The following is a 25177-nucleotide window of genomic DNA, read 5'->3' as shown; positions in this document are numbered from 1 at the left end:
TTGGCAGGCAGATTCTCAACCACTGCGCCACCAGGGAAGCCCAAAAGTTTACTTCTTAAACAGTATTTTCTTTAGATCACATCACTTTTAATTAAATAGATAAATTTAAATAACACATTTAGTAGAGGTGTTCTGTGCTTACAGGGAAACTCAAGATTATAGTAAATGAATGACAGCAGTTCAAGAATCACTTCCTCCTGTGGTACGTTCCGGAGGACGAAGGTAAAAATCACCCAGATACAGGGGTGACTGAGGAGGTATTCAGAGCCTCAGCAGCAGTGGCGACCACAGAGGAGCTGAGGACTTAAGATCTTACGGGAAAGATAAGGTAAGGCAGACGATACATGGAATCTGCATACAAATTTTTAGTTTCCAAAATAACCCCACATAGGACATACGTAAGTGGCCTTTTCTATCAGTATATCACGTTTTGCAGTAATGGGTTCTATGCAGTTAATTCCATAAACTACCTCTTGCATGATGCACACTGCTGGGACAGCATCCTTCCCCACAGTTGGCACATAGAATCCATGCCAAGGGCACTGCTCCTCACTCTCTCTCTCCATCCTAATGGACTTGGCATATTGCAGGCTCCCGACACTGAGGTCCTGTTGCCCAGGAAACACTACCATCCCAGAGGGAAACAGTTATTAAAGAATAAAGACTTATGCAACAAGTCTTAAGGTATCTTTTTTTGGCCACTCTGCACGGCATGTGGGATCTTAGTTCCCCGACCAGGGTTTGAACCTGCGCCCCCTGCAGTAGAAGCGCGGAGTCTTAACCACTGGACCGCCAGGGAAGTCCCAACAAGTCTTTAAGCATCCTTTATTGAAAAGACAGGCTAAGTGGGAATGTATTGCCTCCCATCTCCAATTCCCCACCTTAAGTCATCCCAGCTCTCCCCATAATTCTTCATTGTTAAATCATTTATTGTCAAACCCTCTTCACGTGTGTCTCAAGGGCCATAACAGAATTCTAAGGCCTAGATGGACTTCTCTTTTTCTTTCTCTCTCTCTCTCTTTTTAAAAATCTTTCCCAGGGTGATGCAGCACAGTGACAAAATAATAACCTTTTAAGTCTGACAGACCTGGATTTGAATCCTGACCCATCACTCACTGACCATGTGCCCTTGGGCCAAATATGTGATCTCTGTGAATCTCAGAGTCCCCATCTGCAAAGGGAAGATAATAGTATCTTCCTAACTAGGCTGTTGTGAGGAATAAATAAGATAACATATGGTTGCTTTTATTAATAATATTTTATTAACAAAAGGTAGTAGAAGGGTAACTTATCTGCCATCTATTCCATTTTTCATTATCAACCATAATTTTTATGTCTGCCAAATAGCAATAATTCACTTAAAAATCCTCTTAAATATATTTTAAAAATAGCATGCATAAGTTTTATACATACATATATATATATATATATATATATATATATATATATATATATATATATATATATATATATATATAATTGTATCTCACACATGTAGGAAAATACTGTTTATTCAGGTCATTTGGACTTACTTTGCCCAGATAGTTTTATTTTTCTCTGGTCTGAAGATTCAAAATTTCAAAAACCTGAGAGCAATTTGCTTTTTAATTTATTACTTAGTTTTTTTTTCTTTGCCCCCTCCTTTCCCTTCCCTCTCTTTCTTTCTGCAAAAAGATTTTCAAGTAGGGAAAAAAAAAAGAGATGCAACTACATTTATGGTTTATCTAACTTGGATGATTTCCATAAATAAATGATTACATGACTATTAAGAGTAGAAAAAAAATAATTCAGTATCTCCATAAGATGGTAAATGTCATGTATTTCATCCCAGCATTTGATGGTTTGTAATTTTCTCATACACAAACAAGAAAAATGATTAATTAATATCTTACCCCCAAACTTTTCTCAACTTTTTGAGAAATTACTCTGAATTCTTAATCAACATTTATACACTTATATCACCTTGGTAATCACTGGCTTCTCACTAATTTATTCAAGAACTTAACAAGTTTCAAAGACAAAGAAACAGAACACTTTATTATAAAACTTATAAAATAATTAAATATTACACATATATTTTGACTTTTCTCTATAACCCATGTTTGTTTATTCAACATTTTTCCTCAGAATTAATATCACTTAGCGAAGCAAGTGAGAACACATAAGAATAGGCTATTAATTAATAAATTAATTTTCCATAAAATAATAAAATGATAATTATATAAAGAAACAACTTGCAGTTTTTCAGAGGGCAAGGGGGTGGTGATGTGGCACTATATATATATATTTTAATGATAAAATGGCCATTATTCTCGGCCAAGCCAAGGAGATTGAGAGAATATTCTAATCATTATTTCTCTGAGATCTGAGAATGCATGAGTCTAATTAGAACGGAACAAAGGATGCTCTCAATTTAACGAACCACTGTCTAGTTGGTTGTGCTGAGCTGGCAAATCCCTGTTTGAATTGAGACTTTTTAAAGCAGTAAAATTGGGTTACATTCATCAAAGACATTGAGGAATAGAGTAGAATTATATAAATATGCCCTTAATAACCACATCTCAAAAAATTACAGAAGGACACAGTCTTGTAAGTTACTTTGGTTTTGGCAAAATAGTGTGGTATTTTTCCAGTTGAGCACAATTTTAAGCTCATTAGTGCCTACCAACAGCTGGCTTCTGAATACTGAAAATATGATCTGAAAGATTATAAAACACTCTTATTCGTTGAAGGGTCTTGGCATATCATGATTTATTAATATTCACATAGCAAGAAGACAGATGGATTTTTCTATTGCTACTGTGACTTTTTTCTTGTTAACTAAATCCTAGGGCAAATTTAAACATGTCAGTTGGTAGGAAAAAAACCACAAGTGGCCTTTAATTTTCCAAGCATCTCTGATAATATGTAGGGAGCATTATAAATGATGTTTTCCTCTCCTTCAAAACAGGGCTGTTTTGCTATTTAGCTCCTCTTAGATTTTTACCAGAAATGAACATCTCACCAATTGTGATTCCCAAAGAGCAGACTTGAGGCTCCTGAGTACTTGTTCGACTAGCACCAAAAATTATGAGGTTGATACAGTGTGTAGGGCAACAGTGTTTTGTGTGTTTTTTTTTTTCCTTTTTTTCAGAGTGTGAATTTCAATTAAGTGGCGATCTTAACTATAGTTCATGTTGCCCTGTTTTCAGAATATTCCTTTTCAAGTTGTGAATTTTAGTCTTGGAGACTCTCTATAAGCAGAATATACTTTAAACAAAATAATAAAAAACAACACACACACACACACACACACACACACACACCAAATAAACAGGACATGAAGCTTGCTAGTCCAGCAGCAAGCACAATCACGAGCACCATTTGGCGTTTGTATAACTTCTGGTTTGGGGTGTCCACAGTTCGGTCAAACTGTGAGCTCCAAGGAAGTTAGGCAGCGTGTTCCGTCCACGTTTGATTGCTCCAAGTCTTAGTCTTTGACTTGAAGTCTTAAAGGGCCTTTTCAAAACTGAAGTCTCGGTCATGGAACCCTCTGAGGTTCACAGGGGGGTCTGTCCCAAAGTTAACAAGAGTCTCACTTTGTCAAAATTTGTCCTATCTCATTGTAAGTCATCACTTCTTGCGTGTAACAGTGCAAATCAAAGCTGTTCTATCTTTGTTTTATGTTTTTGTAAATCAGATTTGTCATCGCTTCCCATGTTCAAGTGCTTCTGAGTACCATGTGCGTTGGGGAACTGAAAAAGGAGCCTGTCTGTACTTGAGAGAGGGCCCCTCCAACACTGCGGTCAGCTCACACGTGGTCTGCAGTGTTCAGCTTTCGATGGAAATGTGGCTGGTCTCTCCGGAGGTTGGGAGGTAAGACCCTGGCCCTTCCGGGCTGGAAGGGTGTCAAGATCAGCTCTTCCTTGTGCATGACTTGCAGCATTGTTTGCCGTAAAATTTGTGGTTGCAGACACCATGCTGAGGAACAAGATGACACCAGCCGAAGAAATCTACACAGGATGGATCCTCTAAGGCGAGAGAACACATTCAGCACGTTAGGATAGGTTCTTAGCCTTTTTCTTAAGGTCAGGGCCTAGAGAACAAAGACTTGGGGTTGACTTGCCTTGTGCCCCTGAGTGGTTCTTACATTATACATTAGGACTTTGGTGGGAGGGTGGGGAAAGCAGGATTAAGACACCTAAAGGGACCATAGCCATTAACAAAATGTAAACAGGTGGGGGGAAAGTGGGTGTTTAAAAAAAGTCATGTCCAGCCTGAGATTAATGTCAGATCCTCCCAAATAACCCGGGGACTACCATTTTGCCTCCAAGGGACGTACCCTAGAACAGCGCATTAGGGATACCCTGAGGATGTTGTTAAACCACTAGTTCTGCTTCAGAAGGTCTGGGGTGAAGACTGAGATTTTTTATTTCTAACAAGCACCCCAGGGTTGCTGCTGCTAATCCAGGCATGTTACTTTGGGGAGCAATGAACCTAATATATTGGGAGTCAGGAAACCTGGATTTAAGGCCCAGCTGCGACATTCTGTGTGGGTGTAAATAAAATCTCATGGCCAATTTGCAAATAAGTGAATTTAAGTCAGCATCAATCTTTTCAAACTTCTTTAGTTCTTTAAGAGAACAGACGTGATTATCTATTGGAAGCAGAACAGTGGGCATCAAAGGGTTTTACCCAAAAGGGCCTCAGGAGATACAGAAAGCACAGGAAGGTGTATGTAAATTTTTCTTTATATAAACATAAATGCATGTTTTAGGAGTTAGGGTTCAGCCATTCTACTGGATTCTCAAGGATTTTTGACTTCAGAAATATTTAGGGTCTACCCTATGCTCTCATTCATAGCTGGAATTTTTTTCTCTATGAAAGCCTTAAGTCACCCTCAACTCACCCCAAACCACCCTCTGCCCACAGGCACCCAATCATGTCCCTTCCCAATTCATCCTTCAGTGGCTCCCGAGTGCCTTCAGACATGGCATGAAAGGTTGCCGCTCTTCTGTGTTTCCTGCTGCTCCCAATTTGTATCCTGTCTTCCTGCGATTCAGAACTGCCTACACTTCCTTCTTGCCTTCCTTAAGACTTGGTTCCTCTGCCTAAAACTCCCTTTTACACACACACTTCACCCCTGTCTCATAGTAGCTCCAGTGATCCTTTTAAAACAGAAATCCATTCATGTCATGTCTCTGCCCCCTAACTCTGCCACTGGATCCCATCCACCCAGAGCGAAAGGTACGGTCCTTACAATGACTGATGAGGCCCTAGGATCTGGTTCGCCTAAGACACCTGAGACACTTCCCCTCCATTTCCCTTAAGTCTTTGCTCAGAGGTCACTGATCAGTAAGGCCTTCTCTGACCACCCTATAAAAATAGCAAGCCCTTTGGCCTCCCTGGAAGGACTCTCTATTCCCTCCCTTGCTTTATTTTTCTACACTGGATTTACTGGCATTTATCATATTATGTTTACTAACTATCTGGGTCCTCTCTAGAGTGCAAGAACCTTGAGCAGAGATTTTATCTACTTTTTTTCACTTTGTTCCCAACATCTAGTGTCTTCTGAGTAGCTACTCAAAAAATATTTGTTGAAAAAATAAATTCCCTGTACCTCTCATGGCTGAAACAACCAATTGAAACCATACTAAGTGTCAACTTGGGTGTAAGGATGAAATGGAGTTGTTATTTTCTTTCCAATAAGTCCTGGATATATTTTGGAGGTAGAGTCTAAAGGATTTACTGAAAGGTTGGTAAAGGGTATGAGAAAAAGAAGAATCAAGAATGACTCTAGGATTTTGACCTGAGCATGTAGAAGAATGGGATCATGTTTACTGAAATGGGGACCTCTATAGGGGTGGAGGTAGGGCACCAGGAGACTGGTTTAGGATGTATTGTTAGAGATATAAGCTAGACATGAGATGAAGACTTTGCCTATGTGTCTATTTATACATCTTCAAGTTCAATTATTTTTTAATATATACTTGTACAGTGTCTTATACCCCATTAGCATGTATCCTAATCAATCAGAATGTGTGTCTGGATCAGTTTCTATTTAGATGGTAGAGATTATCTTCTTGATGCAGTGGAAATACTGGAGGATAAGAACAGACCACTAAAAGCATGGTCCTAACTGCACTGTTTATTATCACTTACCCCTCTCGAGATAAGAATGGAATTTTGACAGGTATCTGCAGCTTGTGCTATAAGCTAAACGTAAGTCCCGAAGCAGACGTGAGGGTCCTCACTATGCTATCAGTCAGTATAAGTGCTGTGTTGGGTTATAGTTATCATGATCATTACTAGTAGCTTGTTATTCGAGCTTCTATGATGAGTCAGGTATTTTATTTACACTATTAAGGACGACCCTAGAGTGAGCTTCACATCTTACATGCAAACAACTGACAAATATTTTTGGCTTCGTCTTCAAAATACACCCAGCATCCAGCCACTCCCACTCCTGCGACTGCCCCAGTGGAAACTCGTCCCCTCGCTGGACTGTTGGAGCTGCCTTCTGCAAAGAGCAGACAAGCCCTCGTTCTGTTCTCGGTCCCCTCCCCTCTTCTCAGTATAAGTGCCAGTGATCCTCCAAGTCAGATCCTCCTGCACCTCTGCTCTAAGTTCTCTGTTGCCTTCCATCTAACTCACAGTTTTATCTGAGGTCCTTATAATAACTTACAAGGCCTCCAGGACCACTTTTAGCTCATGGCTTAACCCCCCTTCACTGTATTCATCCTACTCCAGGTGTCTTGCTGTCCTGCCTTGATCAGATTTACATATTCCTGCCTCAGGGCCTTTGCATTTGCTGTTCCCTCTGCCAGGAACACTCTCCTTCTAGATGCATACATAGCTCACCTTCCTTTAGGTCATCTTTAGGTCTCTGTTTAAATATCGCATCATCAAAATTGAAACCTCTTCCCTGTGTCACCACGGGAATGCTTACTGCCCACTCACAGTTCCTGAAAACTCAGGGCCGAAAATACACTCAAATCACTTCCCCCAGTGCGCATCCAGCCAGCAACATAAGAAGGAAGACTTCTGGGCAGTAGTGTATGCATGCCACCCTCCCTACCTTGGGGACAGGAATGGGAGAACTGAGAGGAAATCTCCAACTTAGTAAGACTATAGCCCACGTTTTTGGCCAGGAAGAAACACCTGGGCTTGTGTCCTTCCTATTTGCCTTCGCATTTTACTCCTCTTTCTAAAAGGAGACCTGACTCAGTCAAGAGGCATGGAGAGAAGTCCCTCTTCTAGGAAGCCTTTTCCCACATCCTCCCTTTTCACTTCGCACCATCCCTGCAAACCAGCTAGAGCTCACCGCCGTCACAACGCTACGGATGTTCCACCTGTTTTATTTGCTGTGGTGTCTTTCTCCTCTTTTGAGACACTGAGCTCCCTGTGGCTTAAGAACAAGACCCTGCCATGTTCTTTTATCCCTAGAAGAGTGCTAAAGGTAAAACAATAGTACTTAACACACAGTCTTTTATTTATACATTCCTGCATTTGTTCATTTAACACATGTTGAGCACCTCCCGTGTGCCATGGGGTGATGGGTGCACAAAATAATAAACATCAATAGCCTTCCCACCGCCTTGCCCCTAGCGTGCCTCTCGACTCTCCCCACCTCACAGCCCTGCCTAGGAAATACGTACTCTTGAGTATTTTCAGGATTGGCCTTTGGCCTTTCTTGAAAGTACTGAGGGGGCATGCCCTTTATTTGTGGCCTTCCAGACTGAGTCTCTGTATGTGTGGCTTTGTCTGTGGCCAACTGACTAAAGCGTGAAAGTGAAAAATCACCGATGATGAGGAAAGGAGTCGTCAGTCTGGGAGTATATGACCACTTGCTTCTTCCCCTATAAGCTTTCTGCTGAGAAAGGCTGCAGGTCTGTAGAATTCTGGCATTGCCTTAGAGGTGATCTGGCTCTGAACAAGTGCTATATTATTGGTTTTCTTATCTTGTGCAAACCTCAGATAAGAAAGGAGAAAGAGCAGAGGAGAGAAAATTGATGCCTGGAGCTAAGGCTATAAGAAGGAGATAAACAACAACATCAATTTAGAGACGGGAAGTGGTCTGGACAGTGAAGAGGAAGTGAGTAACAGGCCTGAACCTGATTCACCACAAATTGGAAAACCTGGGGTAAAAAAACTGGACAGTTTTCAAAACGCTGTGATTGGATAAAGAGAAAACTCAGCAGGTACACGATGGAAAATGATTCTTGGGCACAAGGAAATCTGATTAGGCTGAAGAAATATTTCCTGGTGTTTGTCAGGTTACTTTAAAATAAGATGAACTAGTGAAGAACAATATGGTTCACTCAGACAAGTGAATTTCCCATGTTTCCATCAGCACTCACTGTACTTCATTTGACCTAACTTGAACGAAAAAAAACCATTCAAGGTGTAGTGCTAGGATAATGCATATTCACTGCAATTGTAATTTATCTGTCGCCTCAATTAAAATGTAAGCTCCTAGAGGGCAATTCTTGTTCACTCTTGCATTCCCGTGGATCAGTATAATCTCCGGCATATGGTGGTTACTTTGTTCAACTTTCTTTTTCTTTTTTTAAAGGTAATTTTTATTTGATATTGGAGTATAGTTGATTGATTTACTATGTTGTGTTAGTTTCAGGTGTACAGCAAAGTGATTCAGTTATACATATATCCATGCTTTTTCAGATTCTTTTCCCATATAGGATATTACAGAATATTGAGTAGAGGTCCCTGTGCTATACAGTATGTCCTTATTGGTTATCTATTTTACATATAGTCGTGTGTACATGTTCATCCCAAACTCCTAATTTATCCCTCCCTCCCCACGTTTCCCCTTTGGTAACCATAAGTTTGTTTTCAAAGTCTGCGAGTCTGTTTCTGTTTTGTAAATAAGTTCATTTGTCTCATTTTTAAGATTCCACATATAAGTGATATCATATGATACTTCTCTTTCTCTGTCTGACTTACTTTACTTATTATGATGAGCTCTAGGTCCATCCAGGTTGCTGCAAATGGCATTATTTTATTCTTTTTTATGGCTCTGGCACATGGTGGTTACTTTTTTCAACTTCAATTTAGTTTAAGAAAAGGGCCTTGCAACATTACCATTCCGTCCTTTCAAAGTAAAAATTAATGGCTAAAAAAGCCATTAATTGTAGAATTAAATGTTCCTTGCACACGCATGCAAACAAGATCATTCTGAGCAGGAACTTTCCCGGATTTGTGCCGTGCACACCTCTCAGGAGTGCTCTTCACATAGACTTTGATGTGAGTGGACCCCCTAGAGTTGTGCAGTGCATAAGCCGCACAATCAAATATGGTAGGCTTGTGAAAAATATTCCAAAGAGCAGTAAAACTGACTGGCACGTGGGGGTCCTTTACCTCTCTTTCCAGGAGCTGGACAAAAGTTTGTATTACAGGCTCGTAGCACTGGAGGTTTCTGCCGGAGCAGACAACTGGAGGAAGGCCGGCCCTGCTGAACACAGTGGACTGATCGGGTCTGGACCCCTCCTCCACAGGTCACCGTGCACTGCAGAAAAGGGAAAAGAGGAAGGAGTCAGGAACAATCGGGATGGTGTCCTGTCTGATGTCAGTGACATCAAATAAAAGGAATCCCCATGCTTCATGACATTGCCAAGACGCCTGTCCATAAAATAGGGATTGTCCAGAGCCAGGCACAATGTGCTCGTGGCCCACTGAGTCTCTTCTAACACGTGGGAGCCATGTGATCTGATTAGAAGGCTCTTAAGCAAATGCTATCTATCTCCCCCAAGAGTGTGTGTCTCCTAGTTAAGTGACTCATAAAGAAGAGAGCTTCCAGAAATACAGAAGCTGCTGTAAGAATGCAGAAACAAATAGAGACACATCTAGGCAATTCATCACAGTATTTAAAGAATTCCAGGCAATCTCTGCAGCTACGATAGTGGAGGGGATAGTTCAAAACTTGGACGGCAAGAGAAATAACTCTCTGGGACAGCTTTGGAATCATGCCCTCTGTGCCCAGCCGAATTCTGAGTTAGCATGGTGGATATGGTGCTTCCTAGAAGTCAATTATTTCACTGTCCAACTAAAGTTAAAAAAAAAAAAAAAAAAAAAGACTAATAAGGACTGTCAAGTTATTTTTTTCCAGGCACACATATAAAGATATTTGTGCCTGGAAAACAAGAAAATATTATCAGGGAAAAAGATAGCCCTTTAAATAGATTTTTATATGTATTTTGCTTTTTAAAAATTCACTACATTATCCTTATTATTTTTCTTATTTTATTGTGGACAGGTGAGGACTTCATCTCGGACAAGCATCACTATATGGATTGGCATATGAGAGGAAAAACTATGCTGAGGTAAAAAGAGTATGAGTTTCGGAATTAGCCCCAAATTCAAATATAGCTGTATTATCGTTATCAAATCATTTAAACCAGAAGTTGGCAAACTTTTTTTGTAAAGAGCAAGATAGTAAATATTTTTATTTGATTTACAATATTATATTAGTCTCAGGTGTACAACAGAGTGATGCAAAATTTTTATAGATTATATTCCGTTTATAGTTATTATAAAATATTGGTTATATCCCCTGTGCTGTAAACTATGTCATTGTAGCTTATTTATTATATATACAGTAGTTTGTACCTTTTAATGCCCCTCCCACTCTGTTACTGGTTTGTTCTCTCTATATGTTTTACATTCCACATATAAGTGATAACAAACAGTATTTGTCCTTCTCTATCTGACTTCCTTCACTAAGCATAATACCTTCCTGGTCCATTGATGTTGCTGCAAATGGCATTATTTCCTTCTTTTTTATGGCTGAGTAGTAGTCCATTATATACATGTACCACATCTTCTTTATCCACTCATCTGTTGATAGGTACTTAGTTTGCTTTCATATCTTGGTTATTGTAAATAATGCTGTTATGAAAATTAGGGTGCATCTATCTTTTTGAATTAGTGTTTTCATTTTCTTTGGTTACATACCCAGGAGTTGAACTGCTGGGTCATATGGTAGTTCTATTTTTAGTGTTTTGAGGAATGTCCATACTGTTTTCCACAGTGTCTGTACCAATTTACATTCCCACCAACAGTGTATAGGGGTTCACTTTTCTCCACATCCTTGCCAAGATTTGTTATTTGTGTTCTTTTTGATGATAGCCATACTAAGAGGTGTGAGGTAACATCTCACTGTGGTTTTTTTTTTTTTTTAATAAATTTATTTATTTTTGGCTGCATTGGGTCTTCATTGCTGTGCGTGGCCGGGCTTTCTCTAGTTGCGGGGCGAGCGGGGGCTACTCTTCAGTGTGGGCTTCTCATCACAGTGGCTTCTCTTGTTGCAGAGCATGGGCTCTAGGCACGCGGGCTCAGTAGTTGTGGCACGCGGGCTCTAGAGCGCAGGCTCAGTAGTTGTGGTGCATGGGCTTAGTTGCTCTGCGGCATGTGGGATCTGCCCGGACCAGGGCTTGAACCCATGTCCCCTGCATTGGCAGGCAGATTCTTAACCACTGTGCCACCAGGGAAGCCCCTCACTGTGGTTTTGATTTGCATTTCTCTGATGATCAGTGATGTTGAGCATCTTTTCATGTACTCTTTGGCCATCTGCATGTCCTCTTTGGAAAAATGTTTATTCAGTTCTTCTGCCCATTTTTGATTGGGTTGTTTTGGTTTTTGATATTGATTTGTATGAGTTGTTTATATGTTTTGGATATTATCGCCTTATTAGTCACATCATTTGCAAATATTTCCTCCCAGTCAGTAGGTTGTCATTTCATTTTGTCTATGGTTTCCTTTTATGTGAAAAGTTTTTAAGTTTAATTAGATCCTACGTGTTTATTTTTGCTTTAGTTTCCTTTGCCTGAGGAGGCAGATCCAAAAAAACATTGCTACAATTTATGTAAAAGAATGTTCTGCCTATGTTTTCTTCTAGGAGTTTTATGGTTTCTGGTCTTACATTTAGGTCTTTAATCCATTTTGAGTTTATTTTTGTATATGGTATGAGAAAATGTACTAATTTCATTCTTTTACATGCAGTGGTACCGTTTTCCCAGTACCACTAATTGAAGAGACTGTTTTCTCCACTGTATAGTCTTGCCTCCTTCATTGTAGATTAATTGACCTTAAGTGCATGGGTTTAATTCTGGGCTCTCTATTCAGTCCCATTAATCCATGTGTCTGTTTTTGTGCCAGTATCATACTGTTTAGATTACCATAGTTTTTTAGTATAGTCTGAAGTCAGGGAGCATGATACCTCCACTTCTGTTCTTCTTTCTCAAGATTGTTTTGGGTCTTTTGTGTTTCCAAACAAATTTTAAGATTATTTGTTCCAGTTCTGTGAAAAATGCTATTGGTATTTTGATAGGGATTGCACTGAATATGTAGATTGCCTTGGGTAGTATGATCATTTTAACAATATTAATTATATTAATTCTTCCAATCCACAAACACAGTATATCTTTCCATCTGTTTGTGACCTCTTCAATTTCTTTGATCAGTGTCTTATAGTTTTATGAGTACAGGTCTTTTACCTCCTCGGGTAGGTTTATTCCTAGGTATTTTATTCTTTTTGATGTAATTGTAAATGGGATTGTTTAATTTCTCTGACAGGTTGTTATTAGTGTGTGGATATATAACAGATTTCTGTACCTTAATTTTGTATCTTACAGCTTTACCAAATCCGTTGATGAGCTGCAGTAGTTTTTTGGTGGTGCATCTTTAGGATTCTCTATATATTAGTATCATGTCACCCACAAACAGTGACAGCTTTACTTCTTCTTTTCCAATTTGGATTCCTTTTATTGCCCTGCCTTGTGCAGAGGCTGCTGACCGCTGGTTGGTGAGGCTGTGTCACAAGGTGGCTGGCTGCAGAACCCTGGGGTTAGTGCTGGCTGGCTGGCGAGCAGGATCAGGGTCCAGGAGATCCCAGGGCTGACGCCCACCTACTGGTGCATTCAGCCAGGTCCTGGGGCTAGTGCCAGCCCAGTGGCAGGCAAAGTCAGGTCCTGGGGTCTGGCTGCAGAGTCCAGCAGTCCCAGAGGCAGTGTCTAAATATTGGTGGGTAAAGCCATTTTCTGACACAGCTGCTGTGGGTCTGGCATGTCTCACAGCTTGTGTTGGCCTACTGATGAGTTGGGCTGGATCCCAGGGCAGCCGGCAGCCAAGGTATCTCAGAGCTGGTGTTGGCCTGCTGGTGGGTGGGCTGGGTCCTGCCATGGCTGCCGTTGTCCTGAGGCTGCTGTCCACCCGCTGGTGGGTGAGGCTGGTTCTGAGGCTAGAGCAGGCTCACTGGTAGGCTGGACTTGGGCCCAGGGAGTCTTAAGGCAGCCTCTTTGCTGGTGGGTGGGGCAGTATCTGCACCCAGTTAAATTGCTTGGCCTGAGGCGTCCCAGTACTGGTGCCTTTAGGCTGGTAGGCAGGGCTGGATCCCTAGGCTAATCAGCTAGAGGGAGGTTACAAAATGGCGCTTGCCAGCACTAGTGTCCATGTGGTAGAATGAGCTCCCCAAATGCCTGATGCCAGTGTCTGTATCCAGGGTTTGTTCCAGTTGCTTCCTTCTTCTCCAGGAGACTCTCCAAGATCAGCAGGTAGGTCTGACTCAAGCTCCTTTCTAAGCATTGCTTATGCCCTAGGTCTCAGAGCATGTGAGATTCTGTGTGCACCCTTTAAGAGCGGTGTCTCTGTTTCCCACAGTGCTCCGGAACTCCTGAAAGTAGGCTCCACTGGCCTCCAAGGCCAAACGTTCTGAAGGCTCACCTTCCTGGTGCAGATCCCTCGCTCCCTGGGGACAAGCTCTGCAACTGTAACTATTCTCCCATTTGTGAATCACCCACCTTGGGGTATACTGGGATTCTGCCTCTCCTACTCATCTTCACTGTGGCTCCTTCTTTATATCTTTAGTTGTAGAAGATCTTTTCTGGTAGGTTCCGGTCTTTGTCGTCAATTGTCGTTCTGTAAATAGTTGTTATTTTGGTGTGCCCATGAGAGGGGGTGAACTCCTACTCTTTCATCTGGTGAACTTGCCTCTCACAGTAGTAAATATTTTAGGCTTTATGGGCCATACGATTTTTGTTGCAGTTACTCAACTCTGCCTTTGTAGCACTAAAGCAGCCATGAACAACACAAACAAACAAATGAATATGGCTGTGTGCTAATAAAAGTTTATTCAGGCAGCAGTTGGGGGAGATAATTTGCCCACTGGCAATTATTTGCTGATCCCTGATCTAAATGATTTTACATGAATCAATTTCCAAATCTGTTAAAAGAGTAAAATAATGATAAAAATTTTAAAAAGGAATTCATAGCAATAGGCATAGCACCTAGTATGAGCCTAGCCAATTAGAGATATGCACTCATGCTAATTTCCTGATCCTTCCTCCATGTTTTAGTTCCCAGAGCCTCCCAAATACATACCCAAACCTACCTGGCTCCTGTGTTGCATGATGAGGTGGGTAGCACCTCTCAAGCCAGTGGGGTCTCTGAAGAGCTATGTAACTCCCATTGGTTGTAACAACGCACAGACCAAAACACAGCTTTGGATTCCTGAGGGCATATTATGCTCTAAGACTTAGCATCACATACCAATCCTAGCCCAAAGCAATGTGTCTAAAGTTGCTTCCAAGTCTTTCGAGGAAAAGGGTGTCTCTAACATCTGAGTTTAAAAGCTGGGTGTCTTTGGCTGAAATGCCTAAGTCACTGAGCTGTACCTGCCTCAAAATAGGGACAATAATACCCACTGATAAGACTGTTTCCAGGATGAAGGGAGGGAGTACAGGATGCGTGTACAGTCCGTAGCATAGAAAGGGCTTGACAAATGTTAGCTATTATATTATTCAGAAACATGACATAAAAACCAAATGAGTCAAGACTCTGAGCAGCATTTTGAAAATATAGAAGACTCTAGTGATGGTTTTAACATCACCAATAACTGTGAACATTAGCACTAAGTGACAGCCCTGGGACTAAGTACTTTATATTATTTACTCATTAAAAAACTAAAAGAGAAAACAAAAACCCCAGCTCTGCAAGATATTATTATCTCAATTTTCTAGATGTGAAATGGAGGCTCACAGATGATGGAATCTGCCCAGGGCCGCACGGGCAGTAGAGCTGGCCAAGGAGCTCAGGTTGTTTGGACAGGTCTGTAACAGCAGCAGTTGTAAACTGCCTCCTTTTTTTGAATCTCTCCTAAATGTAGACCCCCCTCAATCTGTGTGCGCTCACCTGTTGCCATGGCGATGAATACCACCCAGCTGCCATACTGTACACTGGACGGGCTGGACACGCCCCTCGGTTGCAGGTTTCTTCCAAGTCCAGGTTTGGTTTCTTAATATTGCGGCACCGTCGCTCAGGGAGGGTTATCAGCTTGCCCTGGAAGGCCTTCTCGCTGCATTTCATTTCCCTCTTCCTCACCCCCAAACCACAGCTAGCGGAACACTAGGGGCCAAGAAAAGAGGCGTCAGTGTGCAGGCTCCACCGTTACGTCTGCTGAGCGGATGCGTTCTGACCTAAGGATGCACCATCCACGTGTAATCAGAGGGATGGGACTGCGGCAGGTCAACCACGCCACACCAGGATCCCGAAAGCACTGCACCCGGTCCCTCATGCTACAGAGGCCAGAGAATCGGAGTCCCTTTCCCAAGGTCACAGAATTCATCAGTACCATAAAACGAAATGAGGCCCTGCCCAGCAGGACCACGAGATGCCACATGGAGGGAGTGAGACCAAGTCCGCGAGAAAGACAAGATTGGCAGAGGATGTGATCAGGGTCTCTGTGTAGTGACTGGATGTCCAGGAATACCTGAGGCCTCTCTGCAGAGTCAGGGGGTCTGTGTGCCAAGGAAGCAGGGCAGGGAGACTGGGGTTGGAGGCAGTGCAGGGGAAGAACCATCAGGTAACAAGTAACTTCCCTTCATTTTTACCCTGCCTCTCTCTTGGCTGAGATACAACCTGCAGCTGTGGTATGGCAGGAAAAACAAAAAGAGAAGGAGGGAGGCTGATGAAAAGTATGAGAAAACCTGTTTTTGTTTTAAACAGTATTATGGAAGACTGTATGAAGCCTTGATGAACTGAATAAATCAGTAAGAATTGGCATCAGTGTAACCATCATAAATAATGAAGGATAGGGATCGGATCAAGATGGCAGAGGAGCAGGGTGTGGAGTTCACCTTCTGCCACAAATACATCAAAGATACACCTGCACGTGGAATGATTCTCACAGAACATCTACTGAACCCTGGTAGGAGACCTCAGACTTTCAAAAGGGTAAGAAAATCTCCACATAACTGGGTAGGACAAAAGAAAAAAGGAAAAAAAAAAAAAAGAGAGAAAGGAACTGGGACAGGATCTGTGCCCCTGGGAGGAAACTGTGCAAGGGGAAAGCTTTATTGCACCCTGGGAAGTCCCCTCACTGGCAGGGAGATCAACCCGGACAGAGGGGAAGCTTTGGAGCCTTGGAGGAGCACAGCAACCAGTCTGTAGAGGGCAAAGAGGAGAGAGACCTGCATGGAGGGTTGGCACCACTGCCCGGCACCCCCTAGCCTGAGATGCTTCTCCGCTGAGGCAGGCAGGGGCTGGGTGCTGAGGCTCGGGGTTTGGAGGTCAGACCCAGGGAGACGACTGGGGTTGGCTGCTTGGAGACACCCTGAGGGGGCTAGGGCATGGTATGCCCCAGTTGAGGGAGTACAGAAAGAAGCCTGGGCCCATCAGAGAGGCAAGGCACTATTGTTGGGGGGGGGCGTGTGCTAGGAGAGGGGCAGGACTGCCATAGGAGCCTCTTTCTCTGTGAGTGCACTCTCCAGCAGCAAAGTCCTGGAGGGGAAAGTCTGCAACCTAGGTTACTCTACCCAGCAAGATTATCACTTCGAATAGAAGGGGAGAGAAAGAATTTCTCAGACAAGCAAAAACTAAAAGAATACAGCAGTACTAAACCTATCCTAAAAGAAATACTGAAAGGTCTTTTCTAAATAGGAAGGAAGATATAGGAAGGAGGAAATCACAAATGGAAAGTAAATCACTTAAATAATTCAATATACAGATCAAAAGGAAAAAAAAACTATCTGTGAAAGCAACGATAAACACAAGGAACAGCAAAAGGATAAACATGAAGATGTAAAAAAGGACATTAAAATCATAAAATGTGGGGAAAGAGTAAGAAAATGTAGATGCTTTTTTTTTTTTAGAATGTGTTAGAGCCTATTTGACGATCAGTCTAAAGCAAGCAGATATAGGAAGGGGTTAACATACTTGAAAAACAGGGCAACCACAAATCAAAAACATACAATAGATTCACAAAAACCAAAAAGAAGAAAACACAAGCATAAAATAAAAGGAAATCATTAAATCACAAAAAGAAAAACAACAAAGAAGAAACAGAATTAACTGGAAAACAAGGTTTAAAATGGCAATAAATACGTATGTATCAATAATTACCTTAAATGTCAATGGACTGAATGCTCCAATCAAAAGACATAGAGTGGCAGACTGGATTGAAATACAAGAGACCCACCTTAGGGCAAAGGACACAAATAGATTGAAAATGAGGGGATGGAAGAAGATACTTCAAACAAACAGCAACGACAAGAAAGCGGGAGTCACAATACTTGTATCAGACGAAATAGACTTTTTCTTTATGGCCTCTGTTTTAAAGAAGGACACTATATAATGATAAGAGGATCAATACAAGAAGAGGATTTTACACTCCTCAACATATATGCACCTAATACAGGAGCACCAAAATACATAAATACTAACAGACATAAAGTCTCCAACTATTATTGTATTCCTGTCAATCTCTCCCTTTAACACCCAACTCACATCAATGGACATATTTTCTAGACAGAAAATCAATAAGACAACAGAGATCCTAAATGATACAATAGAACAGTTACACTTAATTGATATTTTCGGGACATTACATCCAAAAAAAAAAACACCAAAAAACCAGAATACACATTCTTTTCAAGTGCACATGGAACATTCTCTAGGATTGACCACATACTAGGGCACAAAACTAACCTCAACACATTTAACAGTATAGAAATTATTTCAAGCATCTTCTCTGACGACTGCAGTGGCATGAAACTAGAAATCAACCATAGGAAAGGAAATGAGAAAAAAACCGATTACATGGAGACTAAACTATGTGCTACTAGAAAAACCAATGGGTCAAACAAGGAAGTCAAAAAGAAACTAAAAAATACCTTGAAACAAATGAAATGAAAACACAACCATACAATATCTATGGGATGCAGCAAAATCAGTTCTTACAGGGAAGTTCCAAGCAATACATGCCTTCCTCAAAACAACAAGAAAAATCTCAAACAACCTAACCTACTACCTGAAATAATTAGAAAAAGGAGAGTAAATTAGAAAAAGGAGAGTAAACCTAAAGGCAGCAGAAGGAAGGAAACAATACAGATCAGAGGAAATAAAACAGAGATTAAAAAACAATAGAAAAAAATCAATAAAATCAAGAGCTGGTTCTTTGAAAGGGTAAACAAAATTGACAAACCTCTGACCAGACTCACCAAGAAGAAAAAGAGAACCCAAATAAACAAAATAAGAAATGAAAAATGCCTTAAAGACTTAAACATAAAACATGACACTGTAAAACTCCTATTAGAGAGCATAGGCAAAACATTCTCTGACATAAATCGTACCAGTGTTTTCTTAGGTCAGCTTCCCAAGGCAATAGAAATAAAAACAAAAATAAACAAATGGGACCTAATCAAACTTACAAGGTTTTTCACAGCAAAGGAAACCATAAAACAACCGAAAAGACAGCCTGTGGAACAGGAGAAAACTTTTGCAAATGATGCAACCAACACGGGCTTAATCTCCAAAATATACAAACAGCTCATACAACTTAACAACAGAAAAAACAAACAACCCAATTGAAAAATGGGCAGAAGACCTAAACAAACATTTCTCCAAAGAAGACGTACAAATGGCCAATAGGCACAGGAAGAGATGCTCAACATCACTAATTATTAGAGAAATGCAAATCAAAACTACAGTGAGGTACCACCTCACACTGGTCAGATGGCCATTATTAAAAAGTCTACAAATAACAAATGCTGGAGAGGGTGTGGAGAAAAGGGAACCCTCCTGCACTGTTGGTGGGAATGTAAGTTGGTGCAGACACTGTGGAAAACCGTATGGAGGTTCCTCAGAAAACTAAAAATAGAATTGCCACATGATCCAGTATATAACCAGACAAAAAACTTTAATTAAAAATGATACATGCACCCCTATGTTCATAGCAGTACTATTCACAATAGCCAAGACATGGAAGCAACCTAAATGTCTACTGACAGATGAATGGATAAAGAAAATGCGGTACATATATGCAATGGAATATTACTCAGCCATAAAAAAGAATGAAATTATGCCATTTGCAGCAACATGGATGGATCTAGAGATTATCATACTAAGTGAAATAAGTCAGAAAGAGAAAGACAAATACCATATGATATCACTTAAATGTGGAGTCTAAGATATGACACAAATGAACATATCTATGAAACAAACAGACACACAGATATAGAGAACAAACTTGTGGTTGCCAAAACAGAGGGGTGGAGGGAGAGGGATGGAGTGGGAGTTCGGGGTTAGTAGATGCAAATTATTACATTTAGAATGGATAAACTACAAGGTCCTGCTGTATAGTATGGGGAACTATATCCAATCTCCAGGGATAAACCATAATGGAAAAGAATATAGAAAAGAATGTATATATGTGTATAACTGAGTCACTTTGCTGTACAGCAGAAATTAGCACAACATTGTAAATCAACTCTACTTCAATAAAGATAAAATAAATAAATAATGAAGGATAACACTGAGCTTATACGTACAGCAGCTCTATGAGGGAGGTAGGTGCAAGTGTTGGCTCCAAGGTGCCAAGGAGGAAAGTGAGGCTTAGCCCAAGGTCACACCTGTAGTAATCACTGAAGGCTGCTTTTTAATGGGCTAAGTCTTATCCAAGCCCATGCCTTTAGCCATTAGGTTATAATGTCTCTTAAAGAAAATGAGCGAGGAGGAGAGAGGCGGACGTGTTGCTCTATACTTGTCATCTACATAGAATGAAAGGGCATTGATGGAGAAGACCCAGAGGCTGTTGGGATAGAAGCCCCTCCGCTACTGGACCTCACCATCCCCACTAGTGACCTTTTCTCTTTCTTGGCATCTGCCTTGCTCGCCAGACTGTGGACTCCATAAGGGCAGAGACCTCGCCTTATGTGTTTCTGATGTACACTTCCGGTTTGGCGTCTTTTCTCATGTTTCCTATGCCTGTGAACTCAAAGGATTTTCCCAAGCTAGAAGTCTGGGCGGCATCTTTAAATCTTCCCTCTCCCCTACCCAACATATGCCTGAAGGTACCAGCCGGCCTCTTTAGGAACTCTCAAAGACCCTGCTTCCCGCCATCCCTGGAAAACTTTCATCTTTTGTTTTCATCACTGCAATATCCAGGCAAGCGCCTTTCCTGCCTCTGGCTTTGGGTTCCCCTCTGTCTGAAATGAAAACCTGATTGTTCGTTCCACTGCTTTATTTAAGATTTTAAATAGCTCCCCAGCGTTTATAGGATATATCTGTAGTCCGCCACCCCTGGCCCTCACGATCTGTGCCTGATGAAACCTCTAGCTTCCACCCCGACCGCCTGCCCAGTTCCACCCTGACTGCGTTATATTCTCCGGTCTCTCCCTTGCGTAGGGCGCACCCTCTGTCTGAACAGCCCTGGCCCTGTCTTTGCCTGATTCCTGCTCATCCCTCAGGCTCACACTCCCTGGAAAGTCTCTTCTGCCAAGGTTTCCTCCTGACACGGGGGCTGGGTGGACCTCAGGCTCTCCCGTGGAATCACAGAGCTCTACCACAGCACTCCGCTTACCTCACCTGTATCTTTTCTTTTAAAAATTTATTTAATTTTGGCTGCGTTGGGTCTTCGTTGCTGTGCGTGGGCTTTCTCTAGTTGTGGCTCACGGGCTCTAGAGCGCAGGCTCGGTAGTTGTGGTGCACGGGCTTAGTTGCTCCGCGGCATGTGGGATCTTCCCGGGCCAGGGCTCGAACCCGCGTCCCCTGCACTGGCAGGTGGATTCCCAACCACTGCGCCACCAGGGAAGTCCCACCTGTATTTTTATACACATGCTTTATGCGGTTTGGTACCTCCACCGCCCAGGCACTGCCCAATCAGTGTGATGGGTGCTTTATTAATATGTGAGGAAGAAATCAGCAGGGAAGAATGAATAATAAGTAGCCACTGGGTATACATGTGTGGAACAGAAAGGAGCATTGAGTGTTTCGATGCTGGGGGATGAGCTGAGCATTCCCCAAAAAACCCAGCACTACATCTCAACTCATACCTCACTCCACGAAGAGACGACCCACTGGAGCCGACTGTTCTTGGGACATCGTCCTAGGACGCAGCCCTCCTGCGATTCTGGTCTCGGGCTGCTGGCACACAAGCTCTCAGGGACGCCCTCTACTGTCGCAGAACTTTTACACAGGACTTCACGTTTCCTCACCCCTCGCCCACAGGTCTTAGAACACTTGAGATTTAAAAAAAGGCATGTAACATGTTAGTTTCAAAAGACTGTCTTCCAGGTGAATTCCAGGTGAATGCATTAATGAAGGGTTTACAAAGCAATTTTTAAGCACTAGAACCAAATGCCCAATAAAATTCCTTGCAGCCAGCAGAATAAATCTTTCCTCCATCCAGAGCCTCTAAGTACAGATTAGTGTTCCCTTTCAACATTCTGAATGCCCAGGGGTTGCTGTGTTGCCCCAGGTCTGAAGACAAGTTTTATTCTTAATGGAGAAGAGAGGGATTCTGTGCACAGCACACATGATAACAATTTGGAAAATGGTACAGGGCCTCTTCATTGATGTAACTGTATCTCTCTCTGGCACAAGGCAGAGTCAATCTGGGCATTGGTGAAAGAGGACTGTCAGTGCTTCGGACAAGGAGAATAATAGCAAAGTATAATATGTACAACAGGGATGGCAACAGACCGTGACATTTATAAAAATGGGGCGGGAGTGTCCAATTCTTGCCCCTAACATCTGCTATTTCTAGGCGGGGCATTGTGCTAACTCTTGGGGAAAAATTAAGTCGACACTCATCAAATATTTGGAGTTAACTGTGCACGGTGGGCTCATACTCTTCTACTCTTACTGTCTTGACCTTCACAAGGACTGTGAAATATGTAAGGCGGCAAATAATCTCCTGGCTTTCAGATGTGTAGTGCAAAAGTTGCCAAGATCACTTAGAAGACTTTGGCCCCAGGCTGGGGTGTGCCCTCAAAGGACGTGTCCCCTCCCTGGCCTTTACAGTCTTCTTGTTCGCCTCTCAGAAGGGCCGCACGAGATGGGATCCCATTTGTCTTGGCTCTTTGTGAGTTTGCAAACATCTGGGGCACCGTTCCAAGCCTGCTCAGAGGACCAATGGGAATTCTCATTCTTCATATTTTTAAGGGAGATGGAGACAGGATGATGATGATATCATAATAATCATCTCTCTGCAAACCACAGCAGAGAACATTTATTTAATGCCTTCTGCACATGATGATATACCTTAGTGTATACCAGGGCCTATATCACATGACCCTCTAACCAGCCCATGAGATAATTGCTATTATCCCATTTTACAAAGGAGGTGTCTGAGAGTCACAGAGCTTAGGTACCTTGACCACGATGAATCGACCGTCTGCCAAGTTGTGGAGATGGGCAAATTCGTCTGATATCAGACCAGGGCTCTGCACCCCTAAACGTCTCTCATTCATGTTCATAACATCCAAGTAGTTAAATTCTTATTCAATAGAATTCTTATTTATCGCGATTTTTTTCCAGCATGATAACATGTTTAAATTGCTTCCCAAATGGTTTCCAGAGCCATGGTCTCTAATGGAAGAACTGGCTGCTATCACAGTTCTGAAGGACCCCTTTCGTATTGAGTAAGTTCTCAAAAGGACATATTTGGTTTTAGTTGTCAAATAAAAGGGGGTGTGAGGGTGCAAGGCTAAACTTCATCTGAAATCAATACTCTCCAGGATGTAATGCACCCTATGGGGAAACTCGGTAGAAATGTGGTCAGGGGCTCCTACCTGTCTTCATAGTTCAGGTGATGAAACCTCTGCATTTTCTTTGCATTAATCCCTAAAACTGGCTTGCCATCCATGGTTTGGCAGAGGCTGGGCTCTCACCTGCAAGGATGCTCTGTACCAGGGTTCTTGGCACATTTTGGACCAGATAATTTTCGGGGGGCTAGACATTTTTTACAATGCCCTGTGCGTTGTAGGATGTTTCCCTCTACCAACCAGATGGCAGTAGCACCATCCTCCAGAGCTGCGACGATCAAATTGTCTCCACGGCCAAATTCCCCTGGGGGGCAAACTGCCTCCAGCTGACACCCTCTGAGTTGTGAATGTCAAGGTAGTTCTAGGGCTCTTCCAACTTCATGAGTTTGTACCTTTCATTGGGAGTTTGTGGCAAGAGCCAACTTCATGCCCAACTCCTCTCTGTAGTCTAATAACTGCACCTCTTGCCATTGAAGCAAGAGTTAAATACCCTTTCTATGCCTAGTTCTTGCTATTTTCCATTTGCTTTGGAGAATTCAGTAGCCAGTTTCATCTGCCAATCCTCCAACACTCACTAGTCTAGCCTAAATGGCCTCCATATTCTAATTTTTTAGGAGATTACACTTTGAAGTATTCTAAGCTGTTGTACAGGGGCTCTCACACTTCCGGCTGCATAAGCATCCCTACAAATGCTAATTAAAATGCCCCATTTCACATTAACTCAGTGTGATTCCCACAAAGGTATAAACAGCTGAGACACTCTTAGGGGAAAAAAGATACCACCCGTATTTTTGTCACCTCCCTTTTCCATGGGGAACGAGACCAATGACTCCAAGCCTTTCTCACTTACCTGAGACCAGGGCCCAGGGCTCCATTCTGGAGGGCAGCCATGGCTGTTGCAGACTTGAACCTGAGTGGGTGTGCTCACTGGGCAGAGAGAATGCAATACCGCTTCCTCCTTCTGGAAGGGCTTCTTCTGGACACACTGGACCCTCCGGCTCTGCTGGCCCCCCGCACATGACCTGCTGCACGCGCTCCATTCACCTGGCTTCCAGCTTTCGGTGAAAGACAAAATCACTTCTGGTGAAGCTACGACTATGGGTCATCAATTCCAAAGCAGTTACTGTGAAAGATTAACCACCTGATGAAAGCCTAAGGTCAACTGTAGAACCAAGACGGCCAATTCATACTGATTCTGCTTTTATAGATTTTCAAGCCTATGTGAATGTGGTCCATTTGTAGGGAATCACATTTAATCACCACATAATTCTGGGGAAAAATACGTTCCTGTCCTCTGCAGGCAAAGAAACATGTGCCATTTGGAAATGTGAGCGATTCATTCATTCAGCCAATTGGGATCTTAAACCCTGTGCCACGGGATCTCCTAGGCATTAGGGTTGGAAAAAATGAATGAAGCAATGCTTTTCCCATTAAGAAGCCTATGGAAGAGGTGGCTATGTGAACAAATAAAGAAGATACTTTCTGATAATTACTACAAAGAAGTTAATAAAAGTACAATAATGAGACTAATGAAACAAGGGGTCAGTGAGGGGGAGAGAGGGGTGTGTGTGCGTGTGTGTGTGTGGGTGTGGGTGTGCGCGCATCTGAAAGAGAGAGGGGCACATTCAGAGAGGGTCTTACAAAGAATATTTCTAAGTAGGTGGTTCCCCGACTACTTTTTCTGGTTAGCCTTAAACTTTACTGATGGGTTAGAGAGATAATCTCGAGTTCTTTATTTAAAGATTGCCAGGTCACTGTTTTTTTTTTTCACAGCTGTCTGAGACTTGGTGTACACTGAAGAATGATCAACTGAAACCATGAATCCTTGTCAACAACTGCCTGTGATTAATTGAAATTCTCTGATTTGAAGGCCTAGCATTAAAAAGATCCACCAGATAGGATCATGATACATTTCAAAGCATCAATGTCTAAAACTGCTCTTGGTTTACAAATATTCTAAGTATCATTGGAAAGCATAAAAACATCACTGAGGCCAAATATGTTTTTGTTACACCTCTGCATTTCTGCATCTTCCTAGTCCTATGATTTTTGCTCTGGTTTCCCCTGCCCCTCCCCAAGCCTGAGGGGTGAGGTTAAAGACCTTTCTGTTAGTCCAGAGAATTTAGTACATGAGTTCTAGGATT

At 42.1% G+C, this 25177-nt stretch overlaps 1 protein-coding gene and 1 long non-coding RNA gene across 2 annotated transcripts in view; one reads left to right on the top strand and one right to left on the bottom strand.

Annotated features, from left to right (window-relative positions):
• Positions 1-1493: 1493 nt before the first annotated feature.
• The window catches only part of ADAMTS18 (ADAM metallopeptidase with thrombospondin type 1 motif 18), an 81091-nt gene continuing 57407 nt past the window's right edge, over positions 1494-25177 (bottom strand). The window contains exons 16-20 of the mRNA XM_028166621.2: positions 23884-24088; positions 21321-21506; positions 15184-15396; positions 9358-9505; positions 1494-4010 (exon numbers count right to left, since the gene is read on the bottom strand). Of these exons, the coding sequence (XP_028022422.1) occupies positions 3895-4010; positions 9358-9505; positions 15184-15396; positions 21321-21506; positions 23884-24088 (868 nt within the window). The 3' untranslated portion in view covers positions 1494-3894. The remainder of the gene's footprint in view (positions 4011-9357; positions 9506-15183; positions 15397-21320; positions 21507-23883; positions 24089-25177) is intronic.
• LOC114237993 (uncharacterized) lies at positions 3784-10436 on the top strand. The gene is made up of 3 exons (XR_003623440.2): positions 3784-3855; positions 9370-9494; positions 10253-10436. It is a non-coding gene; the product is annotated as an uncharacterized LOC114237993 (long non-coding RNA).

This window comes from Balaenoptera acutorostrata, chromosome 19 (genome assembly GCF_949987535.1).
Source record: "Balaenoptera acutorostrata chromosome 19, mBalAcu1.1, whole genome shotgun sequence".
NCBI classification, from domain to species: Eukaryota; Metazoa; Chordata; class Mammalia; order Artiodactyla; family Balaenopteridae; genus Balaenoptera; species Balaenoptera acutorostrata.
Note: the sequence above shows the minus strand (reverse complement) of the source record. Positions and strands in the feature narration are given on the sequence as shown.